Source organism: Coloeus monedula (assembly GCF_965178545.1).
Source record: "Coloeus monedula genome assembly, chromosome: 20".
Taxonomy (NCBI): domain Eukaryota; kingdom Metazoa; phylum Chordata; class Aves; order Passeriformes; family Corvidae; genus Coloeus; species Coloeus monedula.
The window spans coordinates 10312952-10334292 of NC_138800.1; the positions used below are offsets into that span (position 1 = coordinate 10312952).

General features: G+C 50.7%; 1 protein-coding gene across 3 annotated transcripts; it reads right to left on the reverse strand.

The window, feature by feature from the left end:
- Window positions 1-448: 448 nt before the first annotated feature.
- On the reverse strand, window positions 449-19052 carry AKAP1 (A-kinase anchoring protein 1). 3 transcript variants are annotated; one of them, XM_082294850.1, is made up of 11 exons: window positions 18922-19052; window positions 7487-9125; window positions 6073-6206; window positions 5428-5554; window positions 5043-5173; window positions 4782-4959; window positions 3942-4092; window positions 3232-3299; window positions 2250-2323; window positions 1687-1752; window positions 449-1546 (listed from the first exon to the last, which is right to left on the reverse strand). In XM_082294850.1, exons 2-11 carry the CDS (start codon window positions 9099-9101, stop codon window positions 1487-1489), a joined length of 2604 nt encoding a protein of 867 aa, XP_082150976.1. In that variant the 5' UTR covers window positions 9102-9125; window positions 18922-19052; the 3' UTR covers window positions 449-1486. The 3 variants fall into 3 exon arrangements, with proteins under 3 accessions (XP_082150976.1, XP_082150977.1, XP_082150978.1); XM_082294851.1 differs by lacking the exon at window positions 18922-19052 and adding an exon at window positions 12343-12804; XM_082294852.1 differs by lacking the exon at window positions 18922-19052 and adding an exon at window positions 12311-12804.
- Between the last annotated feature and the right edge of the window lie 2289 nt (window positions 19053-21341).

Genomic DNA, 21341 nt, shown 5'->3' on the forward strand with positions numbered 1-21341 from the left:
ACATTCCAAAAGGATATATTTTTTATAGATCTGAGTTACCAAATTTAGTTTTCCTTGGATGTTACTGCAAACATGAACATTAAATCAAAGCACCGAACAGGAGAGAACCCCAAGAAAGGATATAACCATTCCCTAGCAGAGGGGATTGGACCAAAGGCTTTAGCAGGCCACTGTCCAAATGTGTGATGCCCTGGTGTGTCAGCTCACAGGATGTGAGCACATCCTTGAATTACCTGAAGCAACTTCTGAGGACTGACTACATCAACAATTTCTGGCAAGCATCTTCTCTGCCAGCAATAAATCCCAGCTCAATCCATATCTAAAATGACACACATTAGAGGGCATGTCTTTAAGAGAATTAAGTCAGCTTAAATTACTTGAGCGAAATTTTAAATATATAATAGAAATCTAAAAAGGAGCAACAAAAAAAATTGAGAGAGAACACCACTGCAAGAGTAATGCCAAGTTGTTACTTTTTTTTTTTTTAAACAGATCTGTACAGCAACATAGCAAAGGATGCAGCGATCACAATTTCAACCAGACAGCAACCTAAGGGGACACTAATCCTCATACAGCAGAGCTGAAACACTCCCAACATTCAAGTGCTCCAAATAATTTGGCTACCCTAATGCACTCCATACCAGTTCTACCTATATAGGACATTTTGGTGTGAAAAAGTTTCTGTAAAGTTCCCTTTGTTTCCAGTGTTTTTCTTGTACAAAATATTACAATGATTTTTTTAATATATATTTACAGACTTGCACGGCTAGAAAAATATAAACTACAATTGGGCTTGGCAAGCAGTTTCTTTTCTTTAAATACATGACATTTCAGAGCAAAAACTGTAGTGGTAACATCCTGCACTCCAAGCCCCTGCAGGGAGAGCGGATCAAGCCTAAAATCCATGATTGCAGTGAGACACGGGAACGCAATTCCTCCACCTCCCGGCGCAAGGAAGACACAAGATGGATGCTGTTTGTGCAGGTTACTGGCACAATACAGAAAAATCCATAACTGAACATTAAATTCCTTAATAACATCCATTAATTCCATAGGCAGGGCCTGTTTTAAAAAGGACAACCGATGCAACTTTTGGAAAAAGCAGACACCAAGTTCATGGGGCACGACACAGCCAGAACCAAAGCACGGTTACCGTTTCGGGGGCCTTTGCCTCGAGCCAGACCCAAAGGTTTTAAGGTTTTTTCCATTTAAATTTTGAGCAGAGGCCAGGGAGGATTTTTTGCTTTAAAGCTACAGTATCTGTCATTATGGCTTTGAACACCCCCTTTCAGGAGATGAGGTATCTGTTCTAGTGAAATGGTAACAGTTGAGCAAAACATGTTTCAATGGACCACAAAACTCCGCAGGCAGGTGTAAACAGGTCTCCTCGGGGGAAGTTGCCAAACCGAATTGTAACAGTGCAAAACAAGATTTTGTCTTTTGTTTTTTCTCTGCAGAAAGAGTTGTCAAGGCATCTAGGACATTGCTAGTAGTCGAGCCACCGAGCAAACCCTCTTTCCACCAGAGTCCTGTTTATTGACACCACCTAAAGGGAGGGGGAAAAAACCCAGAAAAGAGTAGATAAGTGAACAAGCCACAGCAACAAACATGGATTCTGCAAGTTCCTAATCAACAATAGAAGGCTTATGATTAAGGAGTTTTCAACATATACATCTATATACCCACCTCATCTCCCATCAAGTTCCACAGCTGTATCAGCGGCAGTCCCGTGACACTGTCATAATTTGTGACCTGGAAACACAGAAAAATGTGAGTGTGCAGCAATTCTGGTCCCAACTCACTTACATGGACAGCTACAGCCACTACCAGAAGCACTTCAGAAGAGGCGAGCACTACTGGACTGCAAGCAGGTGCTGCCTGCAAAAGTCCCTGGGACATCACCAGAAGTCCCAACACAGCCTCTGGCCAGCTGGAGCTGAATCCCACATGTCCATGGTGCAAAGCCAGTGAGGACTGGCAAAGCAGTGCAGACCCAGGGGTGCCCAGATCCAGTGGACAACAGCTCCTGTCGTGCTCTGTAAACCCATCCAGGTCCCCTTCCCCCTGCGTCCACCAGAAACAAGAGGGGATACTCATCCCTTCCCAGTCCCGAGAGGTGCTCATGGAAGTCCCCAGCCCCAGGACTTCCCAGAAGCCTGGCTGGTAGGCTCTGGCTTTGGGTTTTATGAAACACAGAGGGCAGGGCAGAGGACACCAGCAGTGCCACCAGCAGCAGACATGTCCTGTACCTGTGCCACGAGGACAGCGCCTCTGGTCATCTCACTGACAGCGGCATCGGCTTCTGGGGAAAAGCGATCCTCGTCTGTGGAAAAAGGAGAACAGAGAAAACAAATGAGGTCTTTCACAGACTTCACAGGCCAGGAAGGACTATTGAGCTAATACTCTCTGGCCTCCTACACACACTAGGCCAGAGAACCCTCATGGCCCAGCTGATCCCATCCCTGGAGCTGTTGGTTCTCCAGGGAAGGGATGAAGAGCTTCCTATAGCCACCAGCCATGATTGTGTGAACACAAGTGGCTGATGAATCAGGAGGCTTTAAAGACAGCAAAGTACATTTCTGCAGAATCTTGGAGCTGCCATTGGTTTTTTGATCCTCAATAAACTAAGCTCACGTCCCTCAGGGCTTTGCTGACCCTGCACATGGGGCACCACTAGCTCTGGGAACTTAAAAGTGTCTGTACCACGGGTGCCTAGCACCTGAGCAGAGCCAAGGACAAAAAAAGCAAACCAAAGTGTTTCTAGGCATTGACTGACATTGTCCCAGTGCTTGCAGGCTTGGCTTTTGAACACAGAACTTTATATATCAGTCATTTCAAGAGGAAAATGTCAGGTATTTGTCTGCAGATTAAAAACTAAGTTTACATTTACAGCAGCTCTATGACAGAAGAATTAGAGCAGTTACAGCTACTGCACCTATACCCTGCCAGTCCTGCCAACTTGCTGCTTAGGACAGTAATTAATTCTCTCCTCCAAGCAGGAAAAGGCCTGGACATTTATCATCTTTCCCCTGGATTCTGACAGGTTATGCCATGCTAGCACATTTAGAAGAACACAATACAATTTTTCCAATCCTTCCTCTTGTCACATCAGAGGCTGCACTGGCAATAGGAGTTAGAAGGTTTAGACAGAATCATGGCTTGGACACATCTGGCATCCATGGAAACCCGCAGGAGAAGGAACAACAAACAGTACATCAAGAGCTCCATTACCTGGAAGTGGCACCACATTGTCAAGTAAAACTTCTGCTCCTTGGAAAGGTAGTGTTAAAAAATCAGACCTTTTAAAGAAAAGAGGATCAGAGTAAGAACAGGGCTTTAAATCACTCCTGCATTCTTCAATGTGACATTGATTAATCAAATTGCTCTAACAGGAATTTGGTTTTAAATTAATGACAGTCAAACAAAAAAAAAAAAATCAGACTATTCTCCCAGCAATTTAAGAGCAGCAATAAACTGATTAACATGCCAAGCTGGATCAGGCTCCAAGCAAAACCAACCTCCGCCAGGGAGGCTGTGCTGCCTGTCTCCCACCTCTGGGGCACAATCAAGTATTTAATGGGCTTCTGTAAGAAACTCCTGATCCAACACAGCTCTCTCAGCCAGTGGGGCCAGGGCATCAAGAATCAGGAGCTTATTCCTGGCTCATCACTCAATTACACTTTGAGGTCTCCTGAAGGCATCCTCTTCCTCAGCTTCCCCACTGAAGTGGCAGAAGCTGCCATTTCCTCTCCCCTTCCTTCAAAAAAGCCTTGCAGGAGCTTGCTGTGCTCCCAAGAACCCACACTCATTGCTGAGCTGAACCTTTCCACCATTTCCCACTTCAGCTGTGGAAAAGCCTTTAAGAATTCAAACAATACAGAGCCCTCTGATTAGGATTTGAGCCAGACATGGCCTCAGGCCATGGGAAAGGATCTACAGACCTGATTTGCCTGAGTGTGTCGACCTTCACTTTGTCATATCCTCCATAGTCCACATATTTGAGCTCCACTTCATCGGTCTCCTCAAAGTAGCTGATGACTTGAGCCCGGAGCCATGCCCCATCCAGGCCTGGAGCTGCACAGATAATACCAACTGCAAAACACCAGAACGCAGAGAAGAAAGGCTCAGGATAAGTGGATTTCCAAAAACCAGCACTTCAGGCATGAGCAGTGCTGCTCAGTTATCTATGGAGAACCAACAGCATTTCTTAGGCTGCTTCCATCTTCCTCCAACACCCCTCCACACCCCCAGCAGACCAGGCCTGCAGCTGAGACACGGGACTGGTGGGTTTTACTCTCAGCTCTGGCTGCCACAACCAAGCTGCCCTACCCAGGTACCCAGTTCCCTTCCAGCCTCTGGGTAGTAACAGCAAGGTCTGTCTCCACAAAGGAATACATAAGCCCTTTCCATGTGATGCTCCCTTCACTTCACAGCAGGGGCAGACACAGCATGGACACAGTGACACTATGAAGGTCTGGGAGCAGCTCCACACTTTGTCAGCAGAAATACCCCAGATGCCACGTTGATTGGAAATAAGCTGAGACAGGCTTGATCTCACTCTGAATTTCAACATGCAGCTACGTGGCTCCGGAGGTACTCCAGGGATGAGCAGGGTAAGGGAGAGCAGAGCAACATCTGCACTCTGGCAGTAGTTTAAAGATGAGGTGACATGTCAGCTATCACATCCTCATCCACTGGGAACTTCCCACACCTGAACTCAGGGACAACAGGCTTGCACAGGAGCCCAGAACTTTCTCAGTGTATGAGCATCCGTGACTTGCCTTCTACCGGAGTGGGCAGGGTTGGAATTTCGGGCTGAGAGTAGCAGGCGAACATCTGCTGGTCGAGGCTGCGCAGGACGTGGAACGTGGGGTGCGTGTGCTGCTGCAGGAACATGTGCCCTGCATCCACCTGGTGTGCCACCACCACCTCCACAGTGACTCCATCAGGGAGGAACAGCTGCCATGGGGAGGAAAAACTGTCATGAGTGTTCTTGGCAGTGCAAGCTCCAGCCCCAGCACAGCCAGAGAGCCGGGACTCACCCAGGCGGACACAAGCAGGGAGTGAAGCGGCAGTGGCATTGGCGGAGGGATGGTGTAGATGTTGGTGAGACACAGCTCTTTAAACTTCTTGCCAATCAGGCTCAGGACTTTCTCTACTTGATGTGAGGTCCCTGGAAGACAAAAATCCCACGGGAACTCTGTAGCATGGACATGCTGAGGACACCTCCAGTCCTGTCACTTGAAGAAATACAACTGCCAGGATCCTCCTGCACTGCATCAACAATGTAAGTTTTAACAGGTTGGCCAGAGGAGTTTTGAAAAGCACTGGATTCAGAAGGCACTAAATCCATTTAAATTCCTTGCCCATCTAATTAAGGCCCCCAAGACACACATTAGACCATGAACAGAGACACATTCCACTCACCTTCGATGTGACAGACTTGGGAGTCACGGAAATAAGGTAGTGTTGAGACATAAATTTTGGCACCAGATGCTTGCCTCAAGTAGCTCATAAACCTCCCTTGTTTGCCAATCAAGCGGCCAACTAATTCCTTCAGGAAAGTGACAAGAAAGCAACAGTCAGGAAGAGAAACACAGATCAAACATCCCTGCTCTCTGTGGCTTACACCACCCGCATTCTCAGTTCCTCTATCACAGGCAGGATAAATACAAGGCAGTGCTGGACCAGTGCAGAGTTCAGCTGGTCTGGGACGAGTCCAGACCAGTAAGCACAGTTCATTTTGATAATCCTGTGCTCTTAATACCTGTGTACCCTCAAAGCCTCCTGGATGCTTTCAAAGCATTGGACTCCCAGACTGGGTGGAAGATAATAGGGAAAAACAAGTTCAACAAGCACCATTCCCCTGGGTGTAGCCCTGGAGTGCTGCTTGTTTACAGCTGTGCACTGGCTCTTCACTCCTGTGAGTCCTAACGGGAGCAGAACACTCCAGTCCTCCTGGACTTGCTGCTGATCTCCCTGGGAAGGCGCTGGGCCAGCACCAGACCGGGAGGACCAAGAGGTGGCTGTGTAGGGCAGGGCAGGATGGTGAGCAGGCCAGCAGCTGGTTACCTTTGGGACCTCGATTTCCCAGATAACGAAGTCAGGCTTGCTGGATCCTCCTTCCAGCTTCGCATTCTGGCGAGCCACTGTCTTCCTCATGGCACTGCCACTGTCCACAAAATCCACACTATTTACATCTGAACCTACAAGACAGGCAGAAGCATTCAGACAGCCCCTGTAACCCACACTTAGATTCCCACCCCAAAGGGAAGGGCTGCAGAGTGACCCCAGTGCCAGGTGTGCCCACTATGAGGTATGGGGCTGCCTCTTGCCCAAATTTGCCCTATGCTTGAAGAAACAAGGTGCAAGAGCTGAACTGTATTTTGTTCCCAAACCAAGGGTCAATACCAGGAACATTTCTGCTTGGGAAAAGGACAAACTCCAACAGCCTCCTCCTGATCAGATCCCAGATACAGCTGGTGGCACATAAGCTTGGTCCTTCCTCCATATTAACAAACAGAAGCATGATGGTCCTCACTTGCTTGCAAGTATTCAGACCATGCAGTGAGAGACCAAAGAGAAAAATGAACCCAAGAGCTGCTTCACATTTGCCACATCTTAATGGGTAACACAGCAGAGAGGCTGAGAAAGGCCAAGAGTGCAGCTGCTGGCACTGACTGGCAAAGGGAAGATTTAAGACTCCCAGCCTGGACATGAAGGTCAGCTGGTGACCTGTTGTCCAACACTGCCACCTTACCAGCTTTACCTGCTGTATTCCCCGCTCCCTACCCTCAGGGTCTCAGTGCCACCAGGCTCCACAGCTCACTCCCGGGCCTTCCTGTCACACCAGCATTCACGACAATGCGACATCATTCTCCTCCTGGGGTTACTCTCACTAGTGAAAATGTTCTGTGGGTTCCATCCTTCACTGCTGGCAAATTCAATCCCCATGTCTTGCAACAAGCAATGTTCCAACTGCTTTGTAGCAATTACAAGAGACATCCCCAGTCATTAAGGGCTGTTGGCACCACAGGGCCCTACAAAGGATTTGAACATCCATCCCCAAGGTCACACAGGCTAATGTTTGCTCAGACAGCTTTACATGTACTGTGCCAGGCGCACATCATCCAGCATCTACAAGGGAAAAGCAACACAGACAGATGGGGGAACGCCATGAATACTGCTCCCTGTTGGGATTTCTTGGCATGCACTTGCCCTTCCAAACAAAAAGGCTTCAGGGTAATTGCTCTGCAACCAGCTGATTTTATCACAATTCATCAGAGCTCTGCTCTGTCTCCTCCCGCAGCACCTCAGAAGCTGCCTCACCTTCCTGTCAGCAGCAGCCCATAAACAGGGGTAAGCACCCAGGGCTTCCTAGAGGTCACTAGAAACCACTGGCATGAGCAGGTCTCACACCTGCAAGGTGCTCCCCAGCAATGCTTGTTCACCATGTGTTCTGCAGGATGATTTTCCAGTCCGTTACCTTCTGAATGATCTCCATCCGTCCCTGGTGCACTGCTACACTCCTGACTCAGGTCTGGCCCATCCTCTTTTAGGATCCCATTGCTGTAGGGCACTGTGCTGCCCTCGGGCAGCCCAGGAGCAGGGGGGGTTTCCCTTGGTACCAAGCTCTGCTCGGCAGACGTGTCTGGGGCTGAGGATGTGCTCAGTGAGTCCGAGTGCTGGTCTGATGTGACAGACAGCACTGTGCTCTGCAGGGTGTCCTCTACACTCGTCCCACCTCCGGGTGTGTGTGTGCTGTACCCAGAGTCCTCCATGGCCAGAGGAGACTTTTCCAGTGAGTTCTCCACACAAGTCCGATCATTTCCTTGGGACTCCCTGCACACCTGGCTCTTCACCCGACAGACCTTTGTGTTTCCCTGAACAGGGCTGGCCCAACAGCCGTGTGATGAGCAGCTGGAATCTGTCACACCCAGACTCTGCTCCTCTGCACCGCTCCCTGCAGCCACGCTCTCATCGGCTGCTGTGGCTCCCTCCACAAGCACCTGACCAGAGGCAGCAACACTCTCCATCCCCAGAGGTGCCTCAGCTCCGCTGGCAGTGGCCTGGCAGAGCCAAGGGGATGCATCCCCTGCAGAACCCGACAGCACTTCCTCAGTTGCTGCCAAAATGACCTTGGAAATGATCTGTATTGCTACTTGCTCAATTTTCTCAACTTCCTTGTCCAAACTCACTCCCCCAATCTTCTCTCTTTCAGACTCATTTCCTTTAGGCTGTGTGTCCTTCTGACACACTGGTACAGTACCAGTGATTGACTCGGACATCTCTTCTTCCCTGGACTGCTTTGGACAGGCAGACTCCAAACTCCCTGGTAACACACTCACTGCAGAATCCTCGTGACCTGATACAACTTCAGCTTCATTGAGAAAGGCTTGTGGGGCATTGGCTTCTTTCTCCAATCCCAAGCAACGGGCTGTCATAGAGCCAGTATCCGACTGCACAATTCCTGGCATCTGCTTTTCCTTAGGGGGCTTAAACAAAAACTCATCTGACTGGTCTGCGTTGCTGATGTCCTCCCTGACTCCCAAAGACTCCTGTGTCGGGGGTGGCTGCTGGCCTTGCTTTGTCCCCGAGCCTGGCTGCGGTGCGTGGCTCAGCGCCGCGCTCTGGCGACACTCGGTGCTCTCTGAGAGCAGAGGGGGGGAGGCACAAGCGGGGACACCGCTTCCCTCTCGAGATCCTATCGATTCCAGCTTTTCACTGTCGTCCTCGCGGGTGCTGGGCCCAGCTGTCGCTGCCGACAGGTCTGGGAGGTCCCGTGAGAGATCCGGCCTCTCGTGAGCTGGGCGCAGGAGAGAGGGCGTCGTCGGCCCTGCGGACAGCAGGGAGGTCAGGGCTGGGTTCTGCAGGCACTCTTCTTCCGACGGAAGAGGCAGTCTTCGAGGAACACATGCTTCTGGTTTGGAACGTGAATCACTCTCTGATACTTCTTCCTGCTTCTCCCTTTGAACGGCTATTGCTTGTTTGTCACGATAGCTTGAGTGCTTTTTTCTCCAGGAATAGATCCACCAGCAGCCAAGAAGTGCCAGCACTCCAGGAATGGCATACGGGACGAAATTGCGGAAGCGTAAAGCCATCTTGCAGACCTTCAGCAGTTATACCTAGAAGCAGAAACAGAAATCACTTTAAAATAGTCACAGGGAAGGTGACAGGAAGGCTGAAGTCCCATAAGTGCCTTGAGGTATTGCTATTAGCATGGTCAGGCTTGTTTTCCAGCTGCTCTAGAAATTCACATCTCTGCTCTGCCAGCACTCCACAGAACAAGATCCTTACCCAAGACTAGGGATATCTGGACACGTCTCATCATTATACTCCATGACTTAACCCCACCTCACCTCTGCATTTAATTTCCCCTTGTTTCCTCTGCCTCACACCTCTGCACGTCAGTCCTGCCCCCAGGACAGCCTCCAGCACAGCAGGTTCCTCCAGCACCAGGCTGGGCTCACAGCCCAGCTGGACCACAACATTCCACAGCACAGGCTTGGCACACAGCAGGGCTCCCCAGCTCTCCCCTTGAAAGGCAGCACCCCATTCCTGAGGGTTCTGGAGTCTGATGACACACACTTCTATCGAGCCTTAGGAACCCAGCTCTGAAGTTTGTTCTACATCCAAATCCACTACACTGACAGCTGCCACTCCTCTGACTCAAAAGCTGACAGCTCTCCCTTTTCCTCTGCAAAGCCTGTGACTTCTTTCCCACCTAGACACCCAGTCATGCTCCTTCACTGGCAAGCCTCACCTGGCTGACATGAGGCAGGGCTGCCATGCCTTTCCTTTTGCTTGAGGAATGTCTGCAACTGGAATGCAAAGCTAAACTGTTACCACATCCCAAACAGCCTTGCTGCAAAGCACTTACAGTTTATATTTTCACTGCACAGGAATTAAAGCAAAACACCACGTGTCTGAGGGTGCTTACACAGACAGGCTTTAATCCAAACAGCCCTCAAGACTCTTGCCAGCAAGCAACAAAAATAAAGATTGTTTTCAGGAGATAGCAAAGTCTTAGAAATGGGAGCCACCCACTGGAAAAGAGCATTATCTGGTTCTTCTTTAGAAGTATAATATTTCTGTGACAAGAGAAGACAACCAAGGCAGTTGGCCCCATGCTCAGTGTGTCTCAAAAAAAAAACCCCTTTCTGTTATCAGGGCAAATGCCCCAACCACAGCTCCCAGTGCAACACTCCTTCAGGCCACAATCTCCACAAGGAGCTGATGACATTCTAGCTGAGGGACAAAACTATGCCTCCCTCAGGCTCAAACCCAGTGTCAGAGCCTCAGATAATTTAATACTCACTCCAGATTTCTCACCTCCTGCAGCCGCACTCTCCATTTCACAGGAGCATCCACACAACTTCAACCATGCTAGCTGAGACCCTGCCTTGCTTCCTGCAGGGCCCAGACACTGAGGCACACAAATGAGTGAATGAATGGCAAAGGCAGGGACTAGAAAATTGCTTGTTCAATCCCAAATTAAAGGTCAGCTGCAGACATGATTTAAGGAGTTCAGTAATATCCCCAGTACATCACAAATAAGGCATTCATGTTGTTCTACACAGGAGAATGATGAGTGTGTTCATCAGACATTTGTATCTGATTAAATAAACTAAGTAACTCAGAAGCAACTAAATCCCAGTTACTTCCAGCTGTCTGTACATAGTCAGGGAGCAGGGCTCACTGCTGAGGGTGAAACCTCTGTTAATGGCAACATCTGGGATCTTGGAATTAAAAAACCAACAAACCTATGCAGTACTGTGGCTGTTCGGTGTTTGGAAGCTGGCAAACGGAAAGGGTGAAGGCTGTACATTCCCAGGACAAAAGGTTCCCCTTTATGCTGCCCAGCACAATGGCACATTGTGAGCTGCAAGTGCTCACCTGCTGCGTGCCCAAGTTGTTGTAATTAATGCAGAACTACCCTACAAGCTGTCTCTCAGGCATACTACAAACCCAAATTAAAGTAGCTCACATAAGTCCATTCCCAGCAAGCATTCCCAATTAAACAGACAGCCCTATTATTATCCGATTCCCTACTAAGTTGCACCAACTGTCCAAACAATAGTCCCACACAGCTCTGCAGCACAGGGAGACAGTCGCAGGATGCCCCACAGAGGGACAAGCCTGTCCCAAAGTCTGGCAGACAAAACAGTTCTATGAGTCATTCTGAACATTATCATCATTTAGGATAAAGATCTTCACTCCTCTGTGATACCTGGATGAGTGGGGACTACTGGATTAGCTGACGGCTCCTTGCAATGCTCATTTGATTTCATGTTTTTAATTTATTATTTTAGCCAGAGCTGCATCACTACCAGTGATATGTTAAATGGGAATTCCACATCCTCCCATCAGACAGAACAGGCTGAAAGGCAGTGGCTCTCCACGAGATGCCAGCAGCTATCCCGGAGTGCTGGGTTGGCTGGGGAACAGCTCAACACCAACAAACATCTCCTTACACAGACGTGGCAGGAGGGCTCTGGCAGCCGGATCTTGCTATGCTGGTCACAGCCTGGCTGTGTGTGACGCCTGAGGACAGCGGGTCAAACCTGCCCATCCCAAGGGCTGGGACACTGCTCCTCCTCCATTTCGTCCCCAGGAGAGCTCCCAAAGCCCACACCCACTTCCCAACCTGTCCCAGAACAGCCAAGCCATCTCCTCGCTGCTGATCTGACAGCCAGCTCAGGACTGCAGCAGCAACTGGATCATTTTAACACGTGGGGGGAAGAAAGCCTGGGATTTTCCTGCCAGCAGCAGGACAGAAAATGGCAACTTGTCAAATCACATGCCCTCAAGCACTGCCAAGTGGGAGAAAGCCCAGCCCCGGCAGGCCCTGAGCTCTCTGGGCAGGAGGAGCCAGCTGGGAAGGGCAGCAGCTCCAGAGGCTCTGGACAGGAGCAGAGCAGCCTGTAGGAGCCAGAAGCCGCAGAAAACGCTGGATCTCCAGCACCATTCCCAAGAGGCAGGGCCCCATCAGCCCTGCACCAAAAATAGTGCAGAGCTCACGCACTGTGTGCGCTCACCCCAGCACCAGCCACTTCCCCTTCCCTCTGGCACGCCGGGAATCCGGCCTAAATGTCACACCTTGTACCATGGGGCTGGAGAGCTGCAGCTGGGGCATGAGACTTCTCCAACACGCTAAATAATTCCCACAGCACGTCAGGATGGGATTAACACACCAAGGGGAGAGCAGGGGTCAGTCAGGTCTCCAAGTCTGTGTCCTGACTTGATTTATGGAAAACTCCTGGTAAAGAGCAGGCAGACGAAGACAAGAAAGAATGCACGCATCACCTACCTGAGAAAAAAAGCCAAGGGGAGCCAACTTACTCTATTTGTTTGCATTAAGGTCCCAGAGCAGTTCTAAGCCACCTTGTTTCCTGGCCAGGACACAGAGCCTTCAGCACTCACAGCCTTATAAGGTCAGAAATGTTCGCAGCATGAGGTTCCCGAGGACACCAGATAATTCATTCTCCAGGTCCAAGAGGAGTTCAGTAAGCACTTGCTCAGAATTTCAGGGTTTTCTACACACAAGGAAGTCTGTTCTGAGGGTGAGCTGCTTCGAGTCTCCACCAGGAGAGAGGCCACAGTGACTCCCAAGTGACTGAGCCCCCATGCTCTGCAGGGATGTACCCTTAGCCGGTCCCAGCTCCTCTGCTTCCCTCTGCCCCTGCACTTGAGAGGTTTCCAAACCCTGAAAGCTGTGGAAATCAAGGCTGGAATTAAAGCCCGTCCTAAAGGACCACAGAGCAAATTGGAAATGCAGCTTCAATAGCAAGGCCAGGATGCCTCCTGACAAACCCTGTAGTTAGTGAAGCAGCACTTGGGAAATAAATACTATCTGGGTGAAAGAGAACTGGACAGGCTGGCACGGTTCAAACTAAATGGGACCACGTGGGCTTTTAAAATTTTCTATGCTAAAAATAACTGTTAGCACATGCTCTGCCTTATAGGAGGCATAAGAACAGGAGTTAACAAAAACCTAAGAAACTGGAGGCCCTACTGTTAAGATTAAAATAAGAAAAATTGCTGCAATGAAACAGACGTAAGGACTTACATAACCCACCCTTGGCATGAGGCATATTTTCATCGAAAGCTGAATTGGCACGTGGCACTGCATTATCTAACTGCAGCTTCTTTGTGCTTCATACAAGATGAAGGAGGCAGAACATCCACAATGGAGGGACCTCCTGCCAGGTCCTGCTGCAGCACGTGGTTCCAGCTGTTCCAGCTGCAGAGCACAGGGGGTTTTCTGCCATGCAGGTCGGCAGCACCCCTGGGGCTGAGCTTACAGGAGGGAGCTGTGAAGCCACAGCAGCCTGTCAGCCCTTGCATCACATTCTGGATCACCAGGGTGTCACTTGGCCACCAGACTCCACAGCCTCTCCAGTCCTCTTCTTGGCCAGCCTGGAGCACCCCCCATCAAACCCAACACCACCCAGAGCCAGGAGCTCAGACAGTGTGACTCAGGAGCTGCAAACACCCAGAGACAGGTAGGAGCCAGGCCAGCAAGATCTCAAACTGGGTGGCACTTACTTTAAAAAGAAGCCAACAGGGAAGTCTCTCTGTACTTAACTAATTAAAGGCAAGTGCTCTGCAGCAATTTCTGCTTCAAACAGCAGCACTGAAAGACTAGAACAGCAAGAGCTACCCCTTAAGCAACACCACCTTTTCACAGCCCAATGAACACAGGCTATGAGCCCAAGGCTCCTCTGTGAATGAAAACCACCAGTGAAGTCACTCCACAACCTTAGAATATTTAAGAACAAGCAGTCTCCTATTTGCAAAAGGATAAATTGTGACTTAAATAAAAGGCTGAAAAAGCTGGTTGATGTAGAGCTAAACTAGTGCTCTGGAACAAGAAACACCACCAACACCAGGCTGTCTTTTATCTCCGAGATAAAAACTGCTTTCAGTGTAATCAGCATCAGTGCTGTTCCTACAAGAGCTCAGTCCCCACTCTCAGCTGGAGCTGCCACACTGATTGTTGGTTCTGTGTGTTTTCTCCCACTCAGCAGCCCAACCCTGGCCCAGCACAGCTCCTGCAACAGCCTTTGCATGAATGCAGGACTCAGAACAGTTCCTATTTATCTCTACACTCAGAGCTTTACAATAAAAGCATCAGCTTAGCCAACCTGTAGAGTTTTTTTAATAGATGTTTTGGAAATCATCAAGAAGCTCACAGGGACACAAACACTGACCCCCAGCAGCCCTCAGCGCTGCTCTCATGGACTCAGGCAGGGCCCTGAGTATTCCTGCTCTGCAGTAATGAACAGCTTGTAATTAACATTAACCCTATCAGGTTATCGAGCTCTGTACTGCACTTTATATCTTATTGCCTCCCTGCTCCAGTTGTTTCACTATTTATAGTTTCCTCACCCAAGTTAGTGTCTCCCTGTGAATCCTCTACTGCAGAGGGAGGCAAGAGAGCTTTTACCCCACTTTCCCAGAGAAGTCTTTCAGATACTTCAGCAAATGTCAAAAACTGCTTCTGCACCACTTTACCAGTACCCCCACAGTACAGGCAAAGCAGCTGTTATTACCTTAATAACCTATCAACACATCAAAAAAATTTGGATTTGGGGAATGTTTTATCATCTTTCATTCCTTCTGCATTTTCACTCAGGTTGGAGAATAGAACAAATTATTTTCCAGAATTTCAGAAAAAAATACATCCAATACTTAGCATTCCGTGCTTGCTTCTACACAAGGAAGCCAATGCAGCCCTTGCTATGGGCTACACAGTGTAGTGGCCACTACATGTACAGCTTATAAATGAAAATTTAAAAGCAACCACCTGAGTCAGATGCCTGGCATCTCTATCAATTTCCACAAAACAGAGACTAAACTAACCAAGTGCTTCCAATATACTTTGCACAGGAGACAAAAAACAGGCTTGAATTTTCAAGGAGACACAGCAGGGAGGTTTACATCAAACACACTGATAGGGCTGCAAGAGCCAGGAGCCAAGAGCAGCAAAGACCAAACAGGTCCTCAGGTATCTGGGGAGCAGCAGCAGCTCTGCTCACAGGATGTTTGCTGGGCACAGCCACGAGACCTTGACAAACAGCTTCCCAAAACAAGAGCTGGACTAGGCTCAGGCAGAAAAGCAAAAAGCAGCGGAGTCCTTTGTGCCCAAGCCTTGGCTTGGGGAGAAGCTGCAGAAGCGCCCAGAGAGGGAGGACAGCAAACAACAGTGAGGAGGGTGCCCTGCATTCACCTGTGCTGGGAGGGAACAGCAAAGGCTCACTGAGAGCTGCTCATGGTGAATGAGCAGGAAGACACATGTGTGCATGAACAAGGGCTATGAGGAGTGACACAGCACACTCCAACCTGACCAGAGAGATCACATCACTGTGATCCACACCACCCCAGCACCTCCAAGCCCTTGCGGGGCAGCTCTCACACACAACAGCCTCCCCCAGAACAGGGGCTGCTCCTCTCCTCAGCTTTTCTTAAAAGGCAAAGCCAGGGCATAGATCAAGTGACCTTCTTACAGCCACGTAGAGCTGGAGGAAACACAAGAAAAGGAAGACAGGTATTCCATCTGGAGAGATAGGAGCCCATCCTCAACTTGTAATACTTAAGGAAAGGGATATGCTAATTTTTCCTGCACCCCTGGACACCAAAGAATTCTTCCTAACCCTGCATTTCAACAAGAAACCGAATACAAGTCCAAGTTCATAACAAAAGAGGCTCCACTTTAAGGAACAGGAAAGCACAGGGTCACAGCCCTAAGACTTATGGGGTTATACACTACAATCCTTGTCCCAGACAAAATTCCCAGTTCCCAGGTTCACCCCCATGCAAAGCTAAGGCCCCTGATACCAGAGACACAGGAAAATCATGAACTTTTGCCAGGAACTGCTGCTATTTATACCCAGAGTCAAAAACCAGCCACAGCACATGGCAAGTTTCTCATCCTCGGTGCCAGGTGGCAGCAGAGGTCAAAGGCAACCCCGACCAGGACAGGTCTGCAGCAGTGATTTGTTTGCTCAAAAATGATTTTAAATGATCTTTTACGAAATATTCATCTCTGCTAGCAGAAGTGTACAGGAGCCAAAAATGCAGTCAGCTTCCAGCTGACAAAGTGCAGGAGCAGTAAAGTTGACCAGAATCCACGTGGTGGACAATAAAAAAACATTCAGTGAATCAGCTGAAGACAGAACATTTGAAAAAGCAGTTTGGGACATGCAAATATCTCCCCTTCTAGCAATCCCCATGAGAAACAAATGCAACAGCTTCAATTTCTAGGAAATATTAAACACCTGCTGAATAAAATAGCTTTTTCTGAATATCTGAGCATGGCTGCCTGAAGTTAATCATCACTTCATGAAGTCTAACCAGCCATTTGCATTAAGAGCTCCACAGAAGCACTGCAGTTAGAAATCAGGATTTTAAGAAGGCTAATCATTAGATCAGAAACATGAAACAATTATAAGTAATTAATGCTGCAATTAATGCTTTTTATTAGTTCTAGATGTTGCTAGGGGCAACTGGGATACCAGCCCTGATCCTATTACAGGCTCCCTGGACTCTAGAAATACCTTAAATCGTTTTTTCAAGTCAGTTAAGTGCACATGAAGGATGAGAGGCACAGATAAGTGGGCTATGTTGCTTTAAAAGCATTATGCTCTTCAGATAACTGCTCCTGCAGAAGTGCACTTGCTCTCCAATCCTCCTGCAGCCAGCCTGCAATGTTTTCAAAGTGAAGAGAGTCTCAGCCATCACAAATCAAACTGCTGCTGGCCCTGAGAGCTTTGGCTGCACTCCTGCTGCAAACTCCTGTCACAGTTAACTCCATAGGGAATCCGCACCTCTGGGAACAGAGAAACTGTGGTGGATCTGAGCTGCAGGTCCTGTCAACTCACATCCTGAGCAGTGAGGGAATTCCTGTTACGCCACTTCAGGCATTGTGAAGTGCCTAGGTTAAAGCCAAGGCTTTCTAGGCATTTCGTAATTTTCAGTTTTAGTATCTCAAAGCATCTCCAAAGCTCCTTCCGAAGGAATCTGATTCCTAGGATGGGTTTCTAAACCCAGGGTGAATACAGAGAACACTCCTGAGTAAGAAACAGCTACTGACACACAGAACAACTGGGCTCCTGCACTGCCATCCACACAGACCCTCCAACCCCAACATATCATTAGTTTCATGTCTGAGAGCAAACAGCCTGGTGTAGAAGACACTGCTACAATTGTGGTGAGAGATTGACCTGCATAAACCCCATGAGAGCTTTAAAAAGTCCTTCAGGAGCTCAATGAAACACTGAAGCAGAAGTTGAGGGACTGTCAGGTGAGCAAGACCAGGACAGCACACGAGGCATGGATGGATTCCAGTGGATTCTATCCCACTTCAAGCACTGTTCAAGCTCAACAGGCTTCTTCCCGCTTTTCACTTACTCAAGAGTTGTCATTTCCTCCAGTGCATTTGCACTTTGCAGCACATGCAAGCACACCAGGGAATTGAGAATGAGATACACACAATGAAGCTGTGCTGCCCTTTTTCAGAGTCACAGGCCCATGGGCATCACTAGAAGACAGGTACAGGAGGTCAGCAGGTGCCTGGACAGTCCTTCACCCCTTTCACAAGCAGCTCATTAAAGAATGAGGAGGTTAAATAACTTGAACTGGATCCCATAGCGATCCCAGCAGAGGAGCAAGCTCTGCTCAGCTGCTCTGTCAGCTCTGGCCCAAGTGCTCCCGAGGAGAGCTCCGGTCCCGGGGAGCTGTGCTGCACTCCCACACCCCATGTGCTCGTGGCCTGGCCGCTCTGCAAATCATTCACAGCCACAAAGCCAACGGCAGCAAAGCCAAGTTACACCAGCACTACACCTTCTCCAGCAACCAGCCACTTCCTTCCACCTGAGACAAAGTTCACAGAGCCCGATAATGCTCGGCAGGTGCAGCACGACCCTGGCAACACAGAAAGGCCCTGACTTTTCCCAAACAGATGGGCTGTGGCCAAATGCAGCTTTTGGTGCTGTTTCCTGCTATTATGGATAACATCCACGAAGAGGATGCCCTTGCTGAGATGCCTGTCCATTCTGTGATCTCCACCTCATGGAATTACTGGACTGCAATAAAGAACTTGGCACGGCACAGATCAAGTTGCCCATCGCTGGAAGAGGAGTTAACTTAGATCTCCCTTGCTTCAATCAGGGGGAAGAAGAAAAAGAAAGAGCAAACAACAAGGATTCTCCCAGAAAAGCAAGGCTACCAAAACATCACTTCCTCAGTAGCAATATAATTTAATTCCTTTGCTCCTGCCTGTATTCTATTCTGGCTTACAAACAAAGGGAGTCACTGCAGCACATTAAAAGTTTTGCTAATAACAGTTTTTACGGCCATTACCATAACACAGGCAAGGCTTGCCAGACCAGACACACAGCAGACAGCACAAGGTGCCTTAACCTTCACTGCCGAGTCTGCACCGCCCGTGCCATCTCCCGCCCTCACGCCAAGCAGCCGCGGCCGGCCCCGAGCGGGGGAGCCACCGCCGCAGCGCTCCCCTCAGAACGGGCGAACCGGCCCGGCCGCTGCCGGCCGGGAAAGCGCGAGCACAACACACAAGCGCACCGCAGAGCCCAGAGCGGCCGCTCGCCTCCCCGCCCCTGCCCCGCACGGCCCCCGCCCGCCCGTGCCCGCCGGGCGCTGCGGCACGACCGGCCCCAGCGCACGGCTCCGGGATCACCGCGGGGCCGGAGCGCTGACCTTGGGCCGCGCGGGAGCGCTCCCGCCACGGGCCGCGCGCGGGGCCCGCGCGAAGCACGGCCGGGAGCGCGGCGGGGCAGCCCCCTCAGCGGGGCAGCACCCTCAGCGCCGCCGGACCGGAGCGCCGCCGCTGACAGCCGCGGCCGAGGGCCCCGCCACTCCGCCAGCAGGCGGGCAGCGGCCCAGGGCGGTACTTACGGATGTTCTGGCGCGGCGGAGGAACCCAGAACGGTGCCGGGCCCGGTCCGGAGCGGTGCCGGTGCCGCCCCACGTGCCCCGGCCGGGCCGCCCGGCTCGGACATGCAGCGGCACCGCCCCGCCCCGCCCCGCCCCGCTCCGCCCCTCTCGCGAGAGCGCCGCTCGCCGCGAGACTCCCGCGCGCGCGCGCAGCTCCGCCCCGTGCCCTGAGGCAGCGGCGCCTGAGGGAGCGCTCGGGACGGGCCCGGTGCTCCCGGCCGAGATCGTTCCAGCGGCCGAGCCTCCGAGACAGCCCGGACGCGCCGCCTCCCTCCCCTCCTCCCTCTCTCCCGCGGTAGTCGCGGGACGGGCGCAGATGAGTTCCGTGCGGCCGCCGAGGCCCAGCCCGGCCCCCTCCCGCCGTGTCCCGCATCCCGGGCCTCTCCCGGCCGCTGCACTGATGCGGGTTTGTTTCCCGCAGCCCCGCTCCCTGCCCGGCCTCTGCCAGGTGCTCCGGTCGGGCCTTGGGCACCTCCACAAATCGTTTGGAGTGGCTCCTGTCACTGCTGTTGAAAGCTGCTACAGCATCCTCTGCCTGCTCGGCCCCGGAGCCAGAGCACCTCATTGCCTGCTAACGCAGCCAGACACGCGAGCGGTGAATCTGAGCTTTAGACAGAATTTTACACAAACGTTAGGCTGGTGGTGACACATTAGTGAGCAAATATTAGCCAGAAGCTACAGCAGTGGATTGGAACTGCAATAAGAAATGCAAATCTGTGTTCAGGCAAGGTTATTGCTCAGCTCCAGCAGCACCAAGTTGGAATTAATAGAGACTTTTCACGTTGTTGTGTAATACTTGTGACATTTCCCCCCAGGGCTTTTGGCATCCTTACAGAAGATCCAGTGTGTAAATGATTTCTGTGTCCCAAGGAACCTCTGAGGTTTTGGGGGGGTACACAGTAGTGAAGCACGGCTGGTCAGCGCTGGCACTGCCACGCTCTGTGGGCTGTGTGACAGCAGATTCCAGGACAGCTCTGGGCAAGGCACTCGGAGGAGACTCTGGGAAATCGTTGACGCTGTTCTAAGGAGGCTGGGAATTTCCAGAGGAGGCTGGTGAGAGAGGGAAAGGCCCCAGGGTGTGGCAGGAGCAGCCCAAGCAGAAGCCAGGTCTTGGGAAGAGTGTGCTGACCCTTGCGGGGCATAACCGGGAATTCTGTGCTACTGTGACACCGGGAGGGGCTAGGCCTCCACCCTGGGTCTGTGTGGGAAGAGTTGTTTGGGAGTGGTGCATCCTCTCTCCAAACAATCCAGCGGAGTTGCATGGTAGCACACGGAGTGGCAGGAGCCAGGTGTTGTGGGTGCTGCTCCTTCCCATGCAGCCAGGCAGCTCAGAGGGCACGGGATGCTGTGCTGCTTTGGGGCTTCTGAGGAGACTGCTCTGCGTTTGTCACTGGACCTGTCTTTGTGGGGACAGGTGGCTCTGGATTTCCCAGTGGAACAACTTCAGCTGTTTTTTTAAATCTTTTGGAACTTTAGCAGCAAAGTCAGAGGGAAGCAGTAGGTCAGCGAGAGGTGGTTCATGCTTTGGGCCAGGGAGCAGCGGAGCTAGAGTGAGTTTTAAACCAGAGCAGCTCCTGGGGGTATCACTGGTGGCCGCAGCAGTGCAGGAAAGCACTTCAAGGCTCCTTCCAGCTTGAGAGCCTGAGCTTTCTGTTCGTCCGGCAGTCACGGATTAGCCCCAGTCAGCCTCCTCCCTTTGCAGTACCCAGGGCTCATCCTGCAGAGCCACTGCTGTTCCCAGAGCTCACTGGGTGTGAGCAGCACCCTCTGCACCAGGTAATGCTGCACAAACCTGCTGCACACACCGTCACTGCAGGCACGGGGGAGCTCAGGGCTGCGCTGGCCAGGCTGGCTGAAGCCAAACCTGCCCGCTGTTTATTGACACGTGCCCGCAGCAGGCAGTTGGTACGTGAGAGTGTAAATGAGTAACTTGGAGAAATCACAGTCCTGTATAAGCAGGATTGCCCTTCCTAAATCACCGATTCGTGTAAGTATTTTTCTGTGAAAAGTTCCTGATTTGCCTCAAATCTTTTTGTTTAGAGCAGTTGGGAATTAATACTAAATACCCACTTAAAAACTACAAATTGTGCCACACATAAAAGTGGAAAAATCCATCGGTGTGGAGACTTTGCCCTTTTGATGTCACTAATCTGAGGATCTCAGAAGTTTGTCCGTTAAGAATTCCCAGCTTGGAATTCTTGGAAGTTACAACAGTAACTTGGCTGTTACTGTTGGGCAATTCCAGCATTTACAGTGCCTGGTGGTCAAACATTCAGGGATTTGTCAAGGTCACAGCCACAGCCTGTGTCAGACACACATTGGGACCAGAACAGCTGAAGCCTCTTGTGGACCTGGCCATTTCATTGCCCCGTGTCCTCACA